Below are 24,562 nucleotides of genomic sequence, written 5' to 3' on the forward strand. Positions count from 1 at the left end.
AAATGTGTTAAACCACCGACTCATAATTAGTTGGATGAAATAAAACCATGCACAGACAGACGCAACATTAGTGGGCCGATGCCGGAAGAATAAAGAACACAACGCAGACGATCTGAATGTGTCTGTGCCACTATTCTGGGAAAAATACAGTTAGATAAAAATAACTTGATTTTCTTCCTTCATCTGCAAACTTTGTATTTATACTTCACGTTATCTGACATGTGTCCTTCACCTGTACATTCTAAGTCTGTGTTTTAATACAGTGGTGTGCATGTGTGTGTGTCTGTTATAGTGTGTTTGAGAGGGGGTGTGTGTGCTTTATTGGCATTAGCATAAGGCACATATCTGATAGCGATTCTCTGTTGCCAAGCATTCATCTTAGGCCCAATACACACACTCTTTCACTCACACACACACATTCAAATTTCTCTCAATGTGTACTGTAGTTATTGACACACACCTGCTCATGGTTGGATTGTGCAGACATCAAAACAATGACATTATCCTATAGTGTATAGTAGTAATACTACTGATATGAATCTTTGTATAAATGAATACACATTTGTTATGCAAGTTCCCACAATATCTGACATTTGCACAGCTCAGGTCACAACTGCCACTCGATTCAACCTATTTATTGCCATTTATCTAACAGAGCTACAGGTTTATCAGTGGCGAGAAGCATTAAAGGATCTTTAAGGAAATCAATGGGCTCATAACCAGCTGGTTATCACATCCTATTCTTAACCACAGGCTGCAAAAAACATCTGACATATTTACATGCATTTTCTTTTCAATTCAAAATCTAGTAACAAGCTGAAGTAAAATCACAGGCCATCAGCATTCACATAATATGTGATACAAAAGTGTCCAAAAGTGGTTGTCTTACAACTTTTAAAACTATACATTTTTATGGATTTTCTTAATGTTGAAAAGTTGCTGTCTTGTATTTTATGACCGCCATTAAGTTGTAAGGTGTGTTGAGTGTTTTGAAAGGCACCTCTAAATAAAATACATTATTATTACTATTATACACTGTCAAAACTACATTTATTAATTAACTAATTAGCATGGGTTATACGGACAAACAGTACAAAATACAAAACATCCATAATTCTTTCCACACAACTCCCAGGGAAGCTTTTAACAAGGACGACAAATGCCAAGCATCTCACAAAATTGTGACCCAGTCCTAAACTGAATTACAAAAACGTAGCAGCTGGCTATTCTGGCACACATCACACACATAAAGCTTTACCATTTCCTCCTAGGCTTGATGTCAATGGGTTTGTTGATGGCATACGGCGAGCCGTTGATGCAAGCGCTACGGTAACGGGCAATCCTCTCCAGAGAACAAAGTTCTGAGTTTGCTGGCAAACTCATTCTCGACTTACAATCAAAGCTGAACAAGACCAACTGCAGCTGAGCGAGCCTTCCTGGGTCAGTTTGACCAAGTTTTCAGTACTGTGAGGATAAATGAGAGTGGAGAGATTGAGTGAGGACTGGATGATGTGCAGAAAGGAAGAGGAGGGAGAGAGAGAGAGAGAGAGAGCAGGAGGTGGGTGAACAAGAAGCAGGTAGGTGCTGAAATCATTGGCGAGATCAGTACGCTCAATCAGCCATTAATAAACTTTAATGAAGACCAACCAGAGTCAGCGTGTGCGTGTTTAAGCGTGCAAAATCCCACACGCGCCTTTCGTGGAATTCTCCTGATCTGCTCCAATCATACTTATATTGACTCTGTGCAATTTCTAAAAAGCTTTTATGCCCTGACTCTCTGCCCTTAATCAGACAGACGGGACTGACGCACATCAAGAACATAGTCTCGCAAACCAGAAGATGCCACAGACACTATATTTCTACTTACAGCCAATTTAACCTACGGTCCAGTGGAACTGCTTTGGCCTGCTAATGTAGTCTTTCATATGTACTACACCTAATGTCTTGTTATACACTGTATGTACTAGTTCATTTATTCATTCTATGTTACATGATGGGTAATATGCAGTCGGAAAACTGTTTAGCATCTGCTTGTGCATTAAACTGTGCAACTCGTTAGTGTTGCTATTACTATCACTCATGGGTTAGTGGTTCATTTTAAACCTTAATCCAAACCCAAAGTATTCAACTTTGGCATTTAACTCACACCTCCAAATTGAAATCACTGTCTGCTCTGACTTTCCTAAGCAATCAGACTTATGACTTTCTCTTAGCAGATAATAAAACGGGTGCAAATCCCACAGACCAGGTGTCTTGAACCCTTTTCAAGCCAAGGCTCCCATGGTGGCCCCATAAAGCCATTCAAATAATCATTATTGAAGAACAGAAATGCACTAAAATATGTTCAGAAAACCTTAGCAACTGCATAGTAATGCCTATGCCTTGTTGACCTCAACTCCCTAACGTTGTGACCAAGCACGAGTGACCATGGGCGTAAATTTTGTGTGTTTACTTTAAAGGGCTAGTTATATATAGAAAAATATCCATATTTAAAACTTTATAAAGTAAACTTTCGGTCGACCGCCTTCCGTATTCAACTTATGGGAAAAGTGTTGAAAGTGCCTCTGCCGATCGAAAAACAAACGTGACCAGGTATGCTCGTCATCATAGATATACATAATAAAGGCTAGATGTCTCGTCCGCGCTGCTGGCCAATGGAGGTCGACGTCCGCACCTGGCGGCCATCTTGTCACAGGCAGCTCGCTCACTCGTAACATTGTGTTTTAATGGTGCATTTATAACAAACTGTTTGGTTTGTTATAAATGTCAGAGATGTAGTTATGACACTGCATACTTGTGAATAATTATTCATAATTTGTTCAAGCATCCAGAATTATAGCCACGTTAATAACATTTGTAAGAAAACAAATTTGTAAATCCGTTTCAGTGAGGTGCGAGTATTTGTGTTCGTGCAGATCACTCGCCTTACATCAGGTACGACAGAGCCCTGCCTGTGACAAGATGGCCGCCGGTGATGATGTTAGAGACTCCGCAGTAAGACATCTAGCCTTTATTATGTACATCTATGCTTGTCATGACGTCACGTACGCATCTTGAATTGCGAGATGACACTTTTAACACTTTTCCACGGAAGGCGGTCGGCTGGAACTTTACTTGATAAAGTTTTAAATATGGATATTTTTCTTACACAAACGCATCGATTTGCTTCAGAAGGCCTTTATTAACCCCCCAGAGCCGCGTGGAGCACATTATTCGACGGACAGATGCACTTTTTATGGACTTCAAAAATAGAACTACTATTACTGCTATAATAATGCTTGGATTAGTCTGGACTTTTTAATATTACTTAGATTGTATTCGTCTGAAAGAAGAATGTCATATACACCTATAGGATGACTTGAGGGTGAGTAAATCATGAGCTAATTTTAATTTTTGGCTGAACTATCCCTTTAGGGATAGAGTAAAGGGGACAAATAATACAGCCGGTTTTCTTTTCTCTGTCATTTTCTCTGGCCAACAACACAAAACGATAGTTTAAATATTTAGGTTCATAGGTTCACCACATAGTCATATTATAATTATTAAATTATCTTGCGTACTCCATAGTATTTTAGGTTTCGTCTGGGACAGAAGACGTCTCTTACTTAGATATTCAACTGCAGCAAGCCCACTGATCTGCCACTTAACATCATATTGAGCAAAACCCAACACAACAGTAGATCTACAGTAGTAGCCAAATATCAGTTCACACATTGGCTTATCGCCGAGTTAGTTGTAGTGGGTGACTTACTATCCAACAAGCTACAGTATTCAACAAGCTACCAAACAAGCTAGGTAACGTTATAATCGCTAACTTAGCGGACTCGTGGAAAAATACATCAGTTATTATCATTTTTGTGAATAAAATAGCCTTCACAGCCTACTTACTGGAGTTCCACAACTACTGAAGAACTTTGTGCTCTCCCACTGGAGTTGTGTGTGTGAGGTAAAGGGGGAAAGCAGGCAGTGGACCAAAGCACTGTGAGGCAAGGGAAGGGGGACTCAAAAGATTTCTAAACTTAAAACACATATTTTTGCCCCATTTGCATTTGTATTGTTTACTGCTACTAAACAATTATTTGAAGTATATATCATTATATTGTTTACAGCACACAGCGTGGTATTTAATGATATTAGATCAGATGGGGTAGGTCCCGACCCCCACGCGATTTCCACCTATGCTACTGACAATTTCTTCAGATGCTAATGTTGTATGAGAATAGCAACTTGCTTGCAGCTCAAATGACCCCTAAATATTAGAATGTAAAGGATATGAGTGATTATACAGAAACTAAATACAACTGACAAAGCAGTCAATTTAACATTTTAGAACATACAGGCCTGGTTTCACAGACAGGGCTTAGATTAAGCCAGGATTAGGCCTAGTTCAATTAGGACATTTAAGTAGCTTTTATAAACGTGCCCTAGAAAAAAACATTACTGGTGTGCATCTTGAGACAAAACAATGGCACTGACATATTTTAAGATGTGCCCGTGCAAGTTGCTTTCAGTTAAAGCAGCTCAAACATACATTTTAGTCTGGGACTAGCTCAAACCTTGTCGAGGGACATATTCCTCTCTTAATTCTCTGTCACAAAAAAATTCTACTTTGTCCACTAGATGGTAGCAAACTAAAAGATTATATCAGAATAACGGGAGATAACGGTATCTTGCAAGTGCTCAAACTTATCTGGTTAGCCACTGTTGGGAGATGCAAAAAAAAGCATAATAGCTGCATTTTGGGACTTTTTTTCAGGCAACATATAAATGCAAATATTTTATTATATAAAACAAATTTTACCAGTTAAACATGATGAGGTTGTCAAAAGCGCTGTATTTTTGTGTACTTTGCAAATTCTGTCAACTATATAATGAATAAGGATTTGAACTGAGAAATGTGTTCCCAGTCAATTAAAGGGGTCATGAATTGAGAAATCAACTTTCCCTTGAGCTTTTGAAATATAAAAGGTCATCTTAATACAAAACTATTTTGTAAGTTTCAGAGCTGTTTTTCTTAGTCGAAGAAAAGATTTGACTGACAGCTGCCTCAGCAAACGATCGATCTGCGAATGTGCGTCCCCGTGACGTAAGAGCGCAGTGAAACGCTGCCTTAACCGAAGAAGACGAATGCCTAATTCTGTAGCCCCGCCCACCAATTCGTGCCTGACATGTTAGATGAATAACATTGACCTATGTGGAGCTAAACCGGATTGAACTTCCAAGCAATACAGCTGTTTCAAACATGCCAAAAGCTTCCTTCGGACTCCAAAATGCATGGTTGAACTTTATTTTTTAATGAAGATCCAGCTCATGTGGGGAAGACATTGCATTTGCTTGCTTCATTTCACCAGATTCGTTTGTAAACAAGAGACTGGATTTGCAGACAGGATGAGATAAAAAAAACAAAACAATGCTGTGGCTTCTGGATCTGACAGGAAAGATGTAACAATTATGTGAGTAAAAAAATGTTTTTTATATGTGATGCAATCGTATCATTGTTCACTTAAGCTATGATAAAGACCCATTCATTTCCACATCATGTAAGCCACTGTCTGTTTCAAGCGTCAGCTGGCAAAGTGTGTATAAAAAGTAAGATAATTACTCCTTTGGGTCCTCTTTTTGTCGTGTTCGTGCTATTGAGTTGTTCACAAGAACTGTGTTTATGTTTTTGGGATGTAAGGGATGACTTTTTCATTGAACTTTTGACCTGGATTACCAACACACATTGCTTTCCTTTATTGATGACATCATAGCCTAGGCTGGCTGGCACAGCAGATTCTGCCATAGTTGTTGCCTGGGTTGCGTACGTATGTGTGGTCAAAATAGGGGCGAGACCCTTTTAGGGTAGGGACATGTTTGTTTTGGTGATTTGAAATATCAACATCGGTTACTGGTTATCGCTTACCCCACCTTTAATTGCGGGTGGATGACAGATACATCAATGTGTTTGTTAGATAAAGACATTTTGCGAGCCCTGTGGGCGAATCATTCCGGTTTCCGTTTCTCCACATTGGAAGTTTTCAAAACAATTGTGTAATTGTGTAATGACTTGGGAGCCAAAAGCTCATTATAATATGCAAAACTGTTATCCAATCATAGCCGTGGGCGTTTACTTCCAAGTTTTCAATGCGGCACTCCCATAAAAACCGAGCGTTTCAAGAGCTAGGCTCAAAACCAGAAAATAGCCTATTACTTATTCATTATGTTTTTGAATGTAAAAATCATGTGAACTTCATAAATTGACCTCAGACAACAGAATAAATGTAAAAAATCCAGTTCATGACCCCTTAAAAAGTATGTACTAATACTGAAATTGATAAAGATAAACAATTAAAATCCATAAACCTCCTTAAATCAAATCATTATCTAATACCAAAAGCCCATATGATTGTCCCAGCTCTACATGAAAAGCATGCATGATAAACTGATATAATATATATTCTAAAGACACAACTGAATTTGTTTTGAATGATCATAAAACACCTGATAGTTGCTAAAAGTTTAGTAGACGAACATAAATCATTTTTTAATGGATTAGTTGTACCTGACAGTACAGAGCTGGAATGTAATCAAATAAATTGTGTGAATATATAACACATTTTTATTAGAAAATAAATGATATATATAAACACATAAATATATGATATTGTATATATTCTTTTTGTTACCACTGGGGAGCACTCTATCACTATCCACACGTACTTTAACAAGGGTCTCTCACTCTGAGACTCTCATCACAACAGGAGGGCGAAAAAAAACGCAGTCAGCGATGGAAAAATGTGTCCAAGGCCAAAAACCCATTACCACACGACACTTATGTAATGATCATGGTGTTTCGTAGCAAAAATCAAATTTGCCACAGAGTACATGAATACATTATATATACATATATTAAACGAGTTGCTCTGGAATGAGCTTCAGGCATCCAAGTGTAGCGAAAGCTCCATATTAACATGCGCATTTATCGCTCATTACCATCAAACGACAATCAAAGCTGCTAGTGATGAATATCCCTTTAAGCTCTGCCAAGTATAGCCTATAATAAACTCAGCTTATCCAGGCTAACCTGCTATATAATGCCATTGCAACTGCCCTTCCTGAAGACAAAGTGTACGGCTTTTTCTGCAGGCAGGGAGGTAGTTCCCATCATCCATCACTGTTCTTCAGTAGAAGGCGAGAAAAAGCCACGCCATCTCTCACTGTCAGAGAGCATCACTGACGTCTTGTGTACCTGGCAGCAACACTGTTCTCCTGTCTCCTGGAAGCAATGGCTAACGTTATCTTGAACCTATTTTCTCAAGAGAGAGATGACAAAGATCTGGTCAGGATTCCTGTACCTGTATGAATCATTCAGCAATGGTCAGGAACAGGAACTCCCCCTGGAGTATCTTAACTCGCTCAAAGGCATGGAGGTTGTAGAACGGCATTGTAACATCACTTACTCATCACTTGCTGATAAACTCTCACTTTTGAGAGGCATTGGAGCCAAACACCCAAAATTACAGCTGACACAGTAGCGCTTTTTAAGTGTGCAGTTTCTGTGCCACTACACTGTACAAAAAATAAATAAAGCATTTGTAGTGTATATAAAAAATCAAGGCGACTGTCTGCACAGCTTTTTTGGGTTTCATTAATTTATCTAGATGTCATTATTGAAATTAAAATGTTGCCATGACATAAAATCTGCCATCATTGTAACAATTACTCTGCCTATTTAAATTCAGTAACTTCATGGGTCAAAATGACCCGATTCCCTAACATTATACTTAATTTCTTTTTTGTCCAGAAAGCTTCATTTCAATAATATTTTTGGTTATTTTTTTACTAGATTTTATCAATAAATAATAATTTAAGCACATTCTTTCAACGTCAATTCAAAATAACTCACAATTTCATGCATCACCCTTTTAATTCAGCTTAAAATATCTTACATTGGGTGTCTCTGCTGACCTCTTGTGGAAAAATTATAATATAACATTTCTCGACTCTTGCCACTAGATGGCCTTATAGGTCTATATGGAGCAAATGAGCTGTTCCGCTGGGTCCTAAAGTCAGTTCCTCTTCAGTATGCATTCAGAGACACATGTAGACATTATATAATATTTTTTTTGGTAAAGTAGTTTCAGGAATTTTAGTTAGATTTCTTTTTTTTTTCCTATGTGTACTGAAGCATTCCTCGCATTCCATTCCTTCCTATGGGGGTCAAATTGACCCGCGAGGAAAGGATTTGTTACTTTTTAAAATTTCAACCACAATTTAAATTTAAATTTCAACCACAAAACTCATTGAATCCAGTCATTTTTAGTGTGTATTTGTGGTTCAAGTGCGACAAAAGTCCTAGGGTCTTAGACCACTCCCAAGAACACTTAAATTTTTTTGAGTATCGGGTCAAAATTACCCAATGGAAGGATGAGGGTTAAAAGCCCATTGTTATTGGTTTAATAACGATACCTATAATGATAAGAGTAGGTAGTCAACCAAAATGCCTATCACGTTAAATACAACTCAGTCACGTGACAATTGTTCGCAAAGTCACCACAACCTGGCGCAAAGGGACAGTTTGCAACATTGCTCAGTTAGGCTGAAATTGTGATGTTTTTACTTGTAAACGAAGATAAAATAATGAAATAAATTACTGGTAATAATAACAACAGTATATTATATTAGCGTCCACTAGGGGTGTCGCAATATACCGGTTTTGACGATAACCGTGAAATTCAAAGCAGGAAATATCGACATTGTGTTAATTTAGGGTGTGGCAATATACCGGTATTGGCGATAACCACAATATTTAAAATGAACAGGACTGGTATGATAACATGATGTGTAAGTACTCCGGAGTCCCGAGTCCGACTTTTCTCCCTCTCTATTACAGTTGCAGCCATAAAAATAGTTCAGCTTTGTTTGTAATGACAAATTTGTTATATTTCGTTTAGTTTCTTTATTAAATTAATTTAGAAAAAAATGTTTGGGGCAATTTTTGTTTGTTTTATTAAAGTTTTAGTTTTTTCCTAATGACCAAGCGGCCAACGGCGCATGTTTGATTAATTTATCCTCTCAAATCAACCCTTGACTTGTCTTGCCTATAATAAAATCCATATATATAAAACACTTCAAGCATATCACAATGTAAGTTTAAATGTTTACTATCACCACCACAGTAAAAACGCATTTTTGACAAGCTGAGGCAGGCTCGCACGCAACGGCACCTGCAAGCGAAACGGGCTACACAATCTAAACTATAAAAACAAAAACATGCAGATTGTCTTACCTTACACCTCTCAGCAAAATTAATGTAAATCCAATCTTCAGTTTCCACTATATAGGCTATGCAAATTCAGTTCACGACAACGAAAGCAACAGATATGAGCTGTATTTTATTTATCGGCTCATTTCAAGATCAAAGGCCGTAATAGGAGAACGAGTGACCTAAGCACTGGTAAGAGCATTAGTCTCATTAGTTTTAATGAAGATGATTGTGTTTTTGAGCATCTGATTCTGAGCCTTGGGCTCCTTTCAGTTTCACTGGCGGCCGTTTGCGTCTTTTCTTGCATCTTCTTGTAGTGCCCACTCAGCACTCGCGTGGTGGGAGCGGTGGATCTGAGTGATCGGATTTAAATCCACCTCGAAAGAATTTCGGAAGACATTTACTCCTGATCTCTTCACAATATGATAGATATATGATCAGAGTCACCAGTCAGAGCCAGTCGACGGTCGCGGTCTCAAAGTTTCTTTTGATTAATGAATAATGTCCAGGGGCGTAGCCATCTTTTCAGAAGTGAGGGGGACAGAAATGTCAGGTGTAATACAGTTTTTTTCTGACCTTTGTCTAATTGACAGATTTAATTGATCTCATCTCTTGCTTTTAATTCAGTAAGATATCAAATACACTGCTGAACAATAACCACTAATATCTATAATGTTTTCCCTATATGTTATGCCAATTTTATGATTGGTTTATGTACAAACACTTGTGCATTAAGTCCCCATGTATTTTATCCTTTGTAAAAAAATATCACTGAATAAGGCAGAAAATATACAGTACCTATCAAAAGTTTGGAAACATTACAATTGTTAAATGTTTTTGTTAAATGTCTTCTGCTCACCAAGGCTGCATTTATTTAATAAAAAATGCAGTAAAAAAGTAATACAGTGAAATATTATCCCAATGTAAAGCAGCTGTGTGAATATATAGTAAAAAAATAAAAAAATCTTTGTAATTTATTCCTGTGATCAAAACTGAATTTATCATCATTACTCCAGTCTTCAGTGTCACATGATCCTTCAGAAATCATTCTAATATGTTCATTTGATGCTCAAGAAACATTTATGATTATTATCAATGTTGAACACAGTTCATTTTTGTGGAAATCATGAAACTATTCAAACATTTGTGGTAAAATAAAAAAAGAGAGAAATTAATACTTGTATTCATCAAACATGCATTAAATTGATCAAGTGGCATTTATAATATAACAAAAGATTTATACATGCTTTATTCAATGCAAATAAATGCTATTCATTTAACTTTCTGTTCATTAAAAAATCCTGAAAAATAAAATGCATCATGGTTTCCACAGCTGTTTTCAACAATGATTATAATCATAAATGTTTCCTTTTCATTAAATGATCATATTAGAATGATTTCAGAAGGATCGTGTGATACTGAAGACTGGAGTAGGCCTAATGATGCTGAAAATTCAAGGAATCACAGGAATTCACAGGAATAAATTACACTTCACTATATCATTACAAATTAAAACATCTGTGAATATATATGTGAATATATTTCGCAATATTAATGTTTTAACTGTATTTTTTATTAAATAAATGCAGCCTTGGCAAGCAGAACTAAACATTAAAAAGGCTGTCAGTTAGCACTGCATTATTCATATTCTTTATTGTCAATAAATACCTTGAGATGGCTGGGAAAACACAAACCATATATTGTCGCAATCGTGTTTGTTGTCACATTTCATCAGTCATAGCGATTCTTTTTATTCAGCTGCTGCTACAGCGCTGAATGCCTTTGGAACGTGACAGGGTTTTACTTCTACGAATCAGTTTAGTTTTTTCTTTGAGAGCGCGCCCTATGGCTTCGAGTATGAATTTGAGTGTTGCACGAGAGTGTTAGCACTCCATAGTGTTCAGATCGCCTCATTTTTGGATACGAATAAAATGACAGGTCATATAGATTATTTTGTGTCTTTGAATTTAAATCTAGATTTATTAACGTTGGCTTGCTTACGGTTACGTAAACGAACTTGTTTGTGTAACAGACATAGGCCAGTAAGAGCGGTGCGACTAGACGCCGGTTCGAATCCCGCACGGAGCGGGTCGACTAGGACCAGTGCGACCCTGTAAAAGTGGAGGGGGACGAATGTACGTTTTATTAAAAGTGCGTCCCCCCCGTGCCCCGCGTAATCTACGCCCATGATAATGTCTATTCTTGTATTTGTATTTGCAATCTAGTCATGGCCAATAACATTTATGTTAATATTTATTCATCATTATACTGTTGAACTTTGACAGTATTTTCTCTCTTGTTATTTCATAGGGAGCTTTTGACAATTTATCAGTAACAGAGTATTACCCTGTGTTTATCATTATCCAATTATGTTTGTTGGGTAAAAAATAAAACTAAATAAACAAAGTAAAAATTAATTGGTAACACTTTACAATAAGGTTCCTTAATTAACATTAGTTAACATGAACTAATAATGAACTGCACTTATTAATCTTTGTTCATGTTAATTTCAACATTTACTAATGCATTATTAAAATCTTATTAAAAACATATTAAAAACATTAGTTAATGCACTGTGAACTAACATGAACAAACCATGAACAGCTCTATATTAACTAACATTAACAAAGACGATTAACTAATGCTGAACAGAGGTGTTGTTCATGGTTAGTTCGTTAATGCATTAACTAATGTTATTTAATACAACCTTATTGTAAAGTGTTACCAATTTATTTGATAACTTTCTCCCCCAAGGTTTCTATAGATATCGTGAAATATTGATATTGTGAATTTTTTTGGCCACAATAAACGTGGTGTGAAAAATCGAATATCGTGACAGCCCTAGCGTCCACACAAATGCACAAGCCACAATATGTCGTCTGCCACTTTAAATGCGTGAGCTCTTTAAAGTCAGGTGGATTCTGGTTGTCTATGTATCGCTCTTCAGCTGGAAAGAAATCTTTCTAAAAGTGGTTCCAACAATATCGTTCCTCTGTGTCATTATAACTGTGGTGGACTTCTCTATTCTCACATAATTAGAATATTAAAACTTTACAGTTATAGATAGTTATCGGTACAGTTATCGTACGTGGTATGAACAGACCTTAAGAGTTGAATCAAATTGAATCAAAATTTTGCGAATTGATCTCTGCATTTCATCAGTTTTTTATTACTATTGCTATTACTATTACTATTGGTCACCCTTTACGTCTGCCTGTGGGTTTTGCAAACATGTAACCAATGAAAAGTATAAAAAAAAGAGCTTGTGACTAAACCTTGTAACTCCATTAGATCCTCCAACTGTCTGACTGCCTTATGCCGAGTTCACACTGCCCGATTTTAGCCCCGATTTTGACCCGGTTTTCGACAGGTTTTGCGAAATCGCCGACAAATGCCCGATCATATCATAGGCAAATCGGTACTTGTGCACACGAGTGACAATCACGCAGTGTGAATTATCAAAGACTTGATCGTGGGAGAATCTCACACCTGTGAGATATTTGGCCTGCTAAATATCAAAGTCCTGCTGTGTGAAAAATGTTCTGACTGAAAAATACATCGGCGATGAGCGACAGCCAATGAGAGAGCAAGATACAGGGCAGCGGGAGGTTCAGGGAGGAGTTATAGACCAGAATATAAGTATTTTAATAGATATATTTACAGTTCTATCAAACAGAAACAAAGCACAAACATTTGCTTGACCGGCCGCAACAGCAGCACATTGCAAAATTATTTCAACTGTCTTTGCAGAACACAATCCTTGCTCCCTATGTCTCCCCAACCATTTCCTCCACCATAATCTTTCTTTCTTTTCCTCCTTTTCGCTGCAAATCAGCGCACAGACAATTTGGATCGCAAACTTTCTGCAGTTTATCATTTTAAATAACAATTCCAGTCTCGCGCGAGAACTCCAGTCTGACGCACATGTGATCTTGCGTTGTTTACTTGTCACATCTCACGTGTTTGGTTGGGAAACGTAGTTTGCGCACCGGAGAGAGTTGTCAATAACTCGTCCTATTGTAAAGTCATGCAGTGTGAAACCTTACGCCGATCCATAGTGCAGTGTGAACACAGCAGTGACTGAATGCTACCCCAGATAGTCATGCAGTGTGAAAACTGTAATCCGACGAGTTTGAAAATCGTGCAGTCTGAACTCGGCATTAGATGCGCCTGTTGTAATTATCGAATGATTCTCCAATTTTAAAACTCCATTTAAGCTTGATTTTGATCTGTAAAACAAGTGTCAAATCAAGTGTGTGTGTGTGTGTGTGTGTGACGCGCAAATGAGTGGGAATAACGTCAGGAAGATGGATGAAAGGATAGATTTAAGGATGATTTTGGTCAAATGTTAATAACATAATGACACAAACAAGTCTCTTACCATATATAAAGCCACAAAATCAACTTTGACAACACAGTATTACATTATAAAAAACAAAACAAAAAAACAATTACCTGAAAAGTTTTTGGACAAACAAGGTTTCTGCTTGACAGTGAAGAAGATGTGCGAATTATAATAAAATATCTGCATTGAAGCAGAATTTGAATTTTAAGTAAGCCAAAAATCAGGTAAATCATTGCTTATTTTCCATCATTATTCACTTAATATAAGAATATTATTGCAAAATTTACGAATGTTTCCAAACACACCAATCACTTCTCAGTATGCAAATGTAGAAGATAACCCCACCCAAACTCACACCATTGGTCAAGCCAGAAGTTTACATGTTGGACTTCTAAAACAAACAAGAGCATGCCGAAAAGCATCACAGAACCACAATTTACACTAGAAACATTCGTCAGGCTACAAATGTCGTATTTACATTAAGCTGAAAAAAAAAATTACAGTTTAAAAATTGCAAATATCACTTTTAAGCAATAAGCTTTTAGCAAATAGCAAGTCTTGTTTGCAATGAAAAAGGCACTAGCCCTCAACGCATTAATTAATTTATCCGCCCAGCTAACAACTAGGTGTGCATGTCTAAAGTTAATTTTCCAGCTGGTGCAACTCAATCTAATTTTGTCTTCTCTACTGCCTCAATCAGCTTTGTCTCGAAATGCACAGTTCTATAGAAAAAACACAAACTGCTCATGCCCTCTGGGGTTGCAAATAATGCCCTGGCTCATAGACTGTTCAATACCTCTGAAAGATGATGGATTTCATGGCCTCCCGAGGGGAGCAGAGGGGTTAAACAGCTTTCTCCTCAGTCACCAGGTGTTCGCGCAGGCCGGTCGGGCTGCACACACACAGCCAGACTGTCAAGGAAGAGTGATCGGCTAATTAGCCTGTCTGCATGTGGCCAATTGTCGCACACCTGACTGGCTTATGACGTACCTCACAGTGCTGGCCTTTGGCCAAAGCAGTGTTGGAATTGGTTTACTCTGTAACCTATGTGTGGTGGGATGTGATTTGCGCTGTGTATACTGTATGTGTGAGAGGCATCTTAATCAACAGGCTCATTATAAGCAAAGAAACATTTCCCTTAAGACTGGTTATATACAAATTACTAGCACTTCCACGTCTATTACCAAGATTTAAACGAACAGTTCATTATTTATATACCCTCATATACAACCCCAAATCAGAAAAAGTTGGGACAGTATGGAAAACGCAAAAAAAAAAAAAAAAGAAGTGATTTCTAAATTTACTTTGACTTGTATTTCATTGCAGACAATATGAACACAAAATATTTCATGTTTTGTCTGGTCAAATGAACTTCATGTCATTTGTAAATATGCATCCTTTCCTGTCATTCAGACCTGCAACACATTTCCAAAAAAGTTGGGACAGGAGCAATTTAGGGCTAGTAATGAGGTAAAATGGTTAAATAATGATGTGATTTGAAACAGGTGATGTCAACAGGTGATTGTAATTATGATTTGGTACAAAAGCAGCATCCAAGAAAGGTCTAATCCTTTAGGAGCAAAGATGGGCCGAGGATCGCCAGTTTGCCAACAAATACGTGGGAAAATTATTTAAATGTTTAAAAACAATGTTCCTCAAAGAAAGATAGGATTTTGCGTTTTCCATACTGTCCCAACTTTTTCTGATTTGGGGTTGTAATTCACAAAAGGAGAAATATATCAATATATCATTATTATTTATTCATTTGTATTATATATATATATATATATATATATATATATATATATATATATATATATATATATATATATATATATATATATATATATATATATATATATATATATATATATATATATATATATATATATATATATATATATATATATATATATATATATATATATATAATTTATAAGGAGAAATTTTGAAAAAGGAATATAATAACAACAATAATGGCAATAATAGATTTAAAGTAAATGCTTTTTAACATACCTACATACATACAATACACATTCATTCCCCAAAAATAAATAATTATCACATATAATTCTAAGGAACACAAAGGGAGAAAATAAATAATTATTCATAATTAATTATTATTTATTTATATGTTTATTATATATATTATAAGGAGAAATTTTGAAAAAGGAATTATCACAACAATGATAATAAATATTCATTAATAAATGTAAAAAAAAAACATATCTACATATATACATACAATACACATACATTCCCCAAAATAATGATTACATATGTTATTTTAAAAAATAAGTAAAATTCTCTTGTCCACGGAAATAGAAAGCCATACATTTATGTGGGAAAACATAAGTGTAAGTAAATTATGAATTATTCCATTCCAAGTAACTGTACTGCAATGCATACAGGAACACACCTCGGTTTTGCCTTGTGTCCAATGAGCTCAGCATGCTCTACTTTGATCAAATCCAGCAGAGAATGAGATTCATATTTCACAACTGCTTGTAGTGGTTTTTTATCGAACAAGACAGCTTGAATGCCATATGCGCCTGACCATGAACTCAACAAACAGATGAATTCATTATGGCAGGAACAGTTGAACAGAACCGAGCATGACAAAACAGACAGATGAAACAGTCACTAACTTCTGTCACCGTTCAATGAACATTCCTCCTTGGGAATTTTTGTGAGATAAGAATCTGCTTTGTCTCAAGCGTTTCAGCTTTTCAAGACGACATACTATAGCCAAGCATGTAAATAATACCTGGAGCATAAAGAATTCCCATTCATCTCAACGATGCAGGTGGTTCAAACCACAGACGTTTTTGAACAAATCACTGCAGCCATAAATGTAACTACCGGTAATCACTCTAGAGCTGTAAAAACATGAAATCATGACACCTGAGAATGTGCACCAAGCCCTCAGAAGCAAATATCCGGAGATGTGTGAAGCTAATATAATACACATCTAATATCTAATGATCGTCAATGGAGACGATCAATGGAGAAGAAGCTTTTTAGAACCTGTTGGTATGGTTCTACCTGGGCCATCCTAAACAACAAAACCTTGAGCACTTGTTCAGGCTTCCAAAGTTTAAGTAAAATTTCTTTCATTTTTCACTAAAGACACATTATGAGCCCTTAAAGATGTGCTTCAGAAGATCAAAGTATAATAGCCGGCTGCCTTGGATGTATAATTTAATGACTCATTTAAACATTAAATAATCAGGAAAAAGTTACTGGCTTGTTATCTTATTGGGTATAGAGTCAAGAGCTCTCAGCCTCTATGATAAATCTTACAATACACTTGAGGAGCTCACAGAGCACCATCATAGAAAAAGCATAAAAGCTAAAATCCCATTTCAATAAAACAAAAAAATTCAATTGTGTTTCTCAGATTACACACCAAGAAAATGCCCAAACGTTGTTTTATCACTGAATATTTGTGTAAAATGGCATTTTTACAACCAAAAAGGCACATGTTATTACATCTGTAGTCAAGCTTATTTCATAATCTTTTAAAGACAACATGGTCAAACTCTATTCAACGTTACCAAGGTTACTGAACAAGGAAAGACCAAATGCTGAAAGGACAGAAGTCTTACAGCGAGACACAAATAAAGACAGATGAGAGAGCAACAGCCAGCACTATTTGTACTCACAATACTATAGTTGGCGATATATCGGTAGACACGATTAATCGTTAGAAACACATAATATAACACTTAATTTTGGCATTTACTGTCCCTTTTGAGTGCCGGCTGCATTTTCTTGGAGTGTAATCTGAGAAACACAATTGAATTTTTTTTTTTTTTAAATGGATTTTAGCTTTTATGCTTTTTCTATGATGGTGCTCTCTGAGCAGGCTAGAAAATAGAAAATTTGAAATCCCAGCCCAGTTTTGGTTAGTCTAAATTAAAAGAAACAAAACAACAAAACAATTCAGATGACTTAAAATGTGTCAGTTTTGAGAACTCAAAAGAAAAAAGAAAGTTTGTTTGAACAAATTTGTTTAATTTGAGTTGGCTCTACTCAACCAATTCATTAATATGAGCGTATACAGTGTAGGACAAAACAACAAATGCACAAATGAAATAGAGCTACCTGCACTAAATATGAAATACTACATAAATTGTATAAAGTAATCAAATGTTTAAAAAAACACTGCATAGTCTTCACTGTGTAAATTAAATAGGCCTATACATTTATTCTTATTAAATGTATAAAAGTGATTCAGTCAAGTTTGATTAACATCGACACAGACAGCAGCAGGTATAATTGGGCTGCTGTCACTTTAAGACAGATCCAATAGACGATACACATGCATTTTCTTTCTCAATTATTTACGTTCACTTAAGACATAAACGACTGTGTTTACGAGGATTGCAAAGACGGCATTTTGAGACACAAGTATGTGTATTTATTCATTCAACTCCAATAAGGCGGCGAAAAGAACTTTCAAAGAAAGTTACTTGTGCACGTTTTTCAGACAGTGCTCAGAAACCGTTTCTCAGACAGCGTGCGCATTTAGCAAAATGAGTTCTCTTTCACTGTTTAAAATCACTTAGTTTTAAACTGCAATGCATAAAAAACGAAAGCAAACAATAAGCGTTCATGAATGCAACATCACGTGAGCATTACCGCGATAGAGATGTGCTGTCCTCATGCTAATGCTACCAAAGCATTGTGTAACCAATTAGCAAGGTGGCATTTATTGAAATAGCTAGTTAAAGATAGTCAAGTTTCCACTACAAAACAATTTGAGATTACATGATATTTTAAAGTTTAATGTATGAATTGGCTTACTCAAATATTTCAAGTTCAGAGCAATTCAAATGTATATTTACAAAATAAAAATATGCAAGTCCTTTACTTTTACATTTCTTAACTTAATTTTTGTTTGTTTTGCCAACTTATTCTGGTTAACAGTGTATTGCTTGTTTAATTTGTTTCTTTGTTCTTATTTTATCACTGACTGTTTACTTGTTTACAGTAGGCTTCACTCAAAACTACAACTATAGAGTATTTTTTTTTTACAAATAACAGTTTAGTTATATGAACAAAAGAAAGTCAAGTAAAGCTTACAAAATTTCTTTAAAGTCCCAGTGAACCGGAAGTTGCAACTGATTTTATTTCAGCGCTGTGACGTATTTCCAAGCTAAACGGAATATTGAATAGAGGGCAGGGTTTTACTTCAGCGCTCCTCCTCTCCATCTCACGCTCATAGCAGACTAGCGGTTGGAGAGGAGAGGTTAAGGATGTTCAAACCCAAGCAGTCACATAGTCGTCATCGGAAAGGGAACGCCATTCAAGACCGGAAGTTACTTTTCAGATTTTGATTAAAGATTACCACGGCAAACAATTTTTTTATGTGTATTAACTTGTACGGATTAATTGTTCATCCTAAGACCTGTAATGTGGGCTAACAAAGTAAATAAGATTTTGATTTCATGAGGACTTTAAGTAAATAAAAACCATTTGAATTTGTCACTGTTACATAATATTTATATGTGCAGTTTACTTAATAATGTTATGTTCAATTTATAAAAGTGTATTATGTTAGGTGAAAAATCAATTGAATTTACCTTATTAAATTAACTAGTTGCTCTACAAGTGTAAGTGGACAACTTACTTTTAAGAAACAAAATGCAAAAATAACTTAATGGCTGGCAGGAAGTCCATCCAATGTATGTGTGTATGTGAGTGCCCACAGCCTAAACACAGGCACCACTCTTCCGCATAATGGTAACCACAAAATTACAGAATCTCCTCTAAATGTCCAACATAACTGAACATTAAACACTAAAATAAACTAACAGCATCTTTCCCTTTACTGAAAAACATAAAATAACACTTTAATCCCTAAATTTACTCTCCTAATGCAGTCCCAAAGCATGCTGGGAACTACAGATCCACTGCCCAGTTTGTTTGTTTCACTCAGCAGTGTTAAGTTGACCGAACAAACACTTATTAAGTAAAGCAGACAATACTCATTTTTAGTAGAAACAACTCAGTAAATTTAAGTTCATTTAGTTACATGAGTTTTTTGAGTAATTTGAACAAGGATGATTTGAGTGCAACTAACAACACTGAAAGTTAATTTTTTTGAGTGTTGTGAGAGATATTTCTTTTAAACTTATGCCTGATACACACTGTACACTTTTTGGCTGTCCCAGAGGAAAGATTGTGGTGATTTCTATGGTCAATTGTGGTGATTTCTGTGGTCATGGCTCCTAAACAGTGGCACAGTGAGAGAGGTTCAAAGACGGCCGTCGTCACGGTCTTGCAACCAAACATAGACAGCGATAATTTTCTGACAGTGTTCATCTCACAGTGTGTTTGCTGCTACAACCTACATCTACTGACTAGCCAATAAAAATGCACCATAAAATGGCATAATGATCAACGCGGCAGCGCTAAAACTTAAAACTACTTAGCTCAAGCTCCATTTGCAAAATTGGCATGCCAAGTTGGCCCCTTTTTTCCTAGACATGACCTCATCCATATAATGCTCGCTTCCTCCTCTTTTTTAGCGCATATAAAAACCACAATTGCCAAAGTTCTCTATTTGTTTACCACTAGCGCATACTGATGATGGTTTATTCTTCTATACTAACTTGCATCGTAGTCTATGATTCAATAGGTGTCATCATTGTACAGTCTACATACATGTCATACCCACATGTCGTACAGTGTGATTTGTAATGATCTTATAGGACTGCATTAGGCTAGTATTAGTATTTTATGATATAAAAAATGGTGACAATAATTATGCAATTGCAATGATATCAAAATGTTGATATCATAAATAATAACTATTGTGATATATATCGTTATCATGAAATAAAATTACTCATATCGTGATATAAGATTTTAGTCATATCTCCCACCCCTAATAGATGTTGCACATAGGTTCAAATATTCAACCAGCACAGCCTAACATAGCCCACATTTCTGTATCTATTTGATTTGAAGCTAGGATACAAAACAGAGCACTTAAATAGTGACAGCACAACATCAGACTATACTGTGTCACGAAGCATGAAATCACACAGCCCTTAAATAAGCAATTCAAAACTAAAGCATACACACAGTTTGTTTTGTAGCTGGTGTTTTCATGTGAAGATACGAGTGGCATGTGGCTGTGGTAATAGGATAAGATTAGACTGACACACAGCTGAATGATGTCACATCAGTGATAGTACGAGAGTATAACGACGTCATCAGCACATGCTCTAAAGCAAGACTGCAGCTGAAAGACATTTGGTAGAGACTTGTAGATCCATGTATTAATAATTCATTATAAAAATCTAATTGTCATTGTTCATTCAGTTTTAAAACATTCCGTTTTTCTTTTAAAGGAACAAAAGTATGTGCAACATTGCTTTTTATTAAAGGATTAAAGGGTTATAGGCATTTTTCTTGCAGGAAAACAAAACAAAACAAACCAAAACAAAAATATTGATGACTCATCCTGCACTACACAGATTTTCCTCCAATCAAATGCTCTAGAATGTCCCTCCCCCTCATACCACCAGCTACAAGTAAAATCACTGATTACAAAGAATTGAACTGAGTATGATTGTTTTGACAAATATCCATCCAAATATCCACTACCATTCAAAACATTTTTCTTTCTTTTTTTGAAAGAAATTAACTTTTTTTTTAAATTTAGTAAGGATGTGTTAAATTGATAAAAAAGTGATTTATATTTTGAATAAATGCTGTTCTTTTTATTATTCATCAATGAATCCTGAAAACAGTATCACAGGTTTCAACAAAAATATATTAAGCAGAACAACTCCAATCGTCATATTAGAATGATTTCTGAAGGATCATGGGACACTGAAGACTGCATTAATGGATGATGGAAATTCAGCTTTGCATCACAGAAATAAAATATATTTTAAAGCATATTAAAATAGAAAACTTATTTTAAAATTGAAATAATTTTTCACAATATTAAAATGATTCAGTAATTTTGATCAAATAAATTCAGGCTTGTAGCCTGGATGCCAGCCGAACTTAGCCCCGCCCACAACATTTTTACTCGGGCAGTTCGGTCTGGACTTGATCGGTAGAGAAGTAATTATGCACGAACAGAAACTGTTCGGACCAATTAAATTGTCAGGGCGGGCTTTAGACGATGATGGACAGATGATAAACAGTAACGTAATCATCCACGTCATCAAAGGCGCTTGGGTTGAATTTGTTCTAATCTTAAACGGAGAACTTGTTCGTATATGCATTCACCTTTACTATTTCTCTCAGAAATGATGATCGTGTTGGTAAGTACTCTGTGTATCCTTAAATTCTTTTTTACAACACCGGCAAAGATCGTTTACACTCATCTTTTTCTTCTAACGTTAGGCTACTTATTCCAGCGTGCGTGCAGGTACAGGGTTGCCAAGTTTTTACAACAAAACCCGCCCAATTGCTAACGTTCCTCAAAACAAGCCCAATAGCTTTCCAGGGGGGGAGTTCTCCGGGAAAAAGGGTATTTGGGAGGTAAAATATGTGTTATTTTGGCAGGGCTGGCAGCTAAAAATAGCATTCCTGGGTCTGTATATCACATAATTGGGGTCGCTTTAACCCGCGGACATGGAAAAACCCGCGGGCTTGGCAACACAGTGCAGTTGAGTTCTGTTGACATTTGACAACTAACGTTATGCGTCGCTCCGTTGCTCTGATTGGTTGTAGGTCTATCCACTTGAGGTCTTTCGTGGTTCGGTTGAAACACGCCCCATAATCACAGCCCAACGGAGCAGTATCAGACTCATATTCTGACTAGAATTGAGTATGACGACGTCAGGCTAGCAGGCTTGATGAGCATAAGAGACTTCTTTAAAAGAAAAAAGTAAATAGATGAAGTTCCCAAACTTTTGACCGGTACTGTATATTATATATATTTCTGTGTGTGTGTATATATATGTATATATTCACTGACACGCACAAACAGAGAATACACACACACACACATTATGAAAAACACAGACTTTTATGTTAGGTGGATCGATTTTTTAGCTCTAATACAAATACAATGTTTTATCTCTCATCTTTCCAGCAGTTCAGTGCATTGTCCAGAGCAGCATGTTTTTTTAAAACAGGAAAGGCATGGTGTAATTTGATAAGTCCAGCATGAGTTTGTTTTGAAGCAAGAGTGACGCAAAACAAAATGGGTTGACTGAAAAGTTAACAATGGCATAATGCATAAAAAACAAGGATAAACTTCAAAATGTTTTCTTTAAGAATCTGTAAATATAATCAAACTATGACTTTCACTCTTTTATTAGAATTTTGGTCAGATAAACTGATTATTGGCTGTTTTGGTTTAATGTAAAAGCACAAACAAGTCATTAGATAACAGGCTATCTTTGTCTCAGAGCTACGCGTAACACAAGGTTTGGCAACACTAGGTGAGAATTAAATAAGTAGTGTGGACTGTACTAAATCAAACATTTGAATGTGAGCGTTGCACATATATTTCCTCATGTAGTCTTTTGCCAAAGCTGTTTTTAATAATGAAAATAATGAATGTTTTATTTCAACTGGTGATGCCAGGATCTGTAGGATCCAGAAAACTGGATTAATATGCACTGTAATCCGTAATTTTTTCATTGAAAATCCTTTGTAATTTGTTGCTGTTTGTAATCTGTGTGGGAAACTCGCCCTAAAATAAAGCTAAAACAAAACCAGAATATACAGATAGCTTTGTCTCTTAACCTCTCCAGGTGTTGTAAATCTCACAGGCTTCTGATTCTGATGAAATGACTGAGTTGTGTGGACCTGGAGGCTAAAAGGCAGCATCATTGAGGAAGGACCAGAGAAGAAACACATCCACAGAAGTGTGTCATTGAATGTAAATCTCAAAACAAAGGCTTACAACCGCTCCTTCCCTCTCTGGTGCTCTCTGTTGAAATGCTTCACGGAAGTTCTTTTTGTGCACGTCACATTTATGCTTTTTATGCGTTGTTATGCCATAAGCATTTACACAATAATCACACTGCAGTACTGACCTTTCTCTCCCCACAGATTAAATGGTCTGAGGGAGGATATTGTGAGGAAAATAGAACACAATGCAAGTTGAACAGGTCAAGGGCAAATTTATATTTCCTGTTAAAAGCTGCTGAATAAAAGTTATATGACTACTCTACTGGGCTTAGACATACGTATATGAAACGTAAAAACTGTATAATCCGGCTGATATTTACTGAGCATACACAGCATCCATTCATTCATAAATATATGTTCCCTGATAAAACCATGACGTTAGAGTTGATAAGTTTGATTCATTTCTGCGAATGAGCTCAAACTTTGTTTCAATGAATCAAATCATAATTTTGAATTGATTTGTTCATACATAATCATTTAAAATTAAAATATTCATAGGTAAATTTGTATTTGTTTATTAGTATGTGCCGTGAAAAGAACATAGAATGTATATGTGTATAATTTCTTTACAAACCAAAACTGTCTAATGACAAATTAACTATATATCATATCACTGCAATATATATCAAATTCCAGTACAACTGGTCCTGTGATATGGCGATATGCTTTCACTTTTGCTTCTATCTTCTACTTTTATATATGTGTGTGTGTGTGTGTGTGTGTGTGTGTGTGTGTGTGTGTGTGTGTGTGTGTGTGTGTGTGTGTGTGTGTGTGTGTGTGTGTGTGTGTGTGTGTGTGTGTGTGTGTGTGTGTGCGTGTGCGTGTGTGTGTGTGTGCGTGTGCGTGTGTGTGTGTGCGTGTGCGCACGTGCGTGCATGTGTTTGTAACCATATTTGCTGGTAATGACATGTTATTTTTATAATACTATATATAAAATGTAATCATTCACAACACAGACGACCCTGCAAGTACAAATGAAGTGAAGTATCTACATTTCTTAGGGGTGGGTGATATACGGATAGACCAATTGTTATCTATCGGTATATAGTCTTCAGTGAGCTTGAGTTTTTTGTTTT

At 36.1% G+C, this 24,562-nt stretch overlaps 1 protein-coding gene across 4 annotated transcripts in view; it reads right to left on the reverse strand.

Annotated features, from left to right (window-relative positions):
• The window catches only part of pde4d (phosphodiesterase 4D, cAMP-specific), a gene marked incomplete at its 5' end in the record, with an annotated part of 191,973 nt that overhangs the window by 47,337 nt on the left and 120,074 nt on the right, over positions 1 to 24,562 (reverse strand). Inside the window, one exon of one of the 4 annotated variants that reach the window (XM_079826727.1) lies at positions 1,259 to 1,383. The exons of the other annotated variants lie outside the window; for them this stretch is intronic. Within the exon in view, the coding sequence (XP_079682853.1) occupies positions 1,259 to 1,383 (125 nt within the window). Of the gene's footprint in view, positions 1 to 1,258; positions 1,384 to 24,562 lie in introns of those variants that run through there. 4 annotated transcript variants of the gene reach the window in all.

This window comes from Gobio gobio (assembly GCF_949357685.1).
Source record: "Gobio gobio genome assembly, chromosome: 10".
In the NCBI taxonomy this organism is placed as follows: Eukaryota; Metazoa; Chordata; class Actinopteri; order Cypriniformes; family Gobionidae; genus Gobio; species Gobio gobio.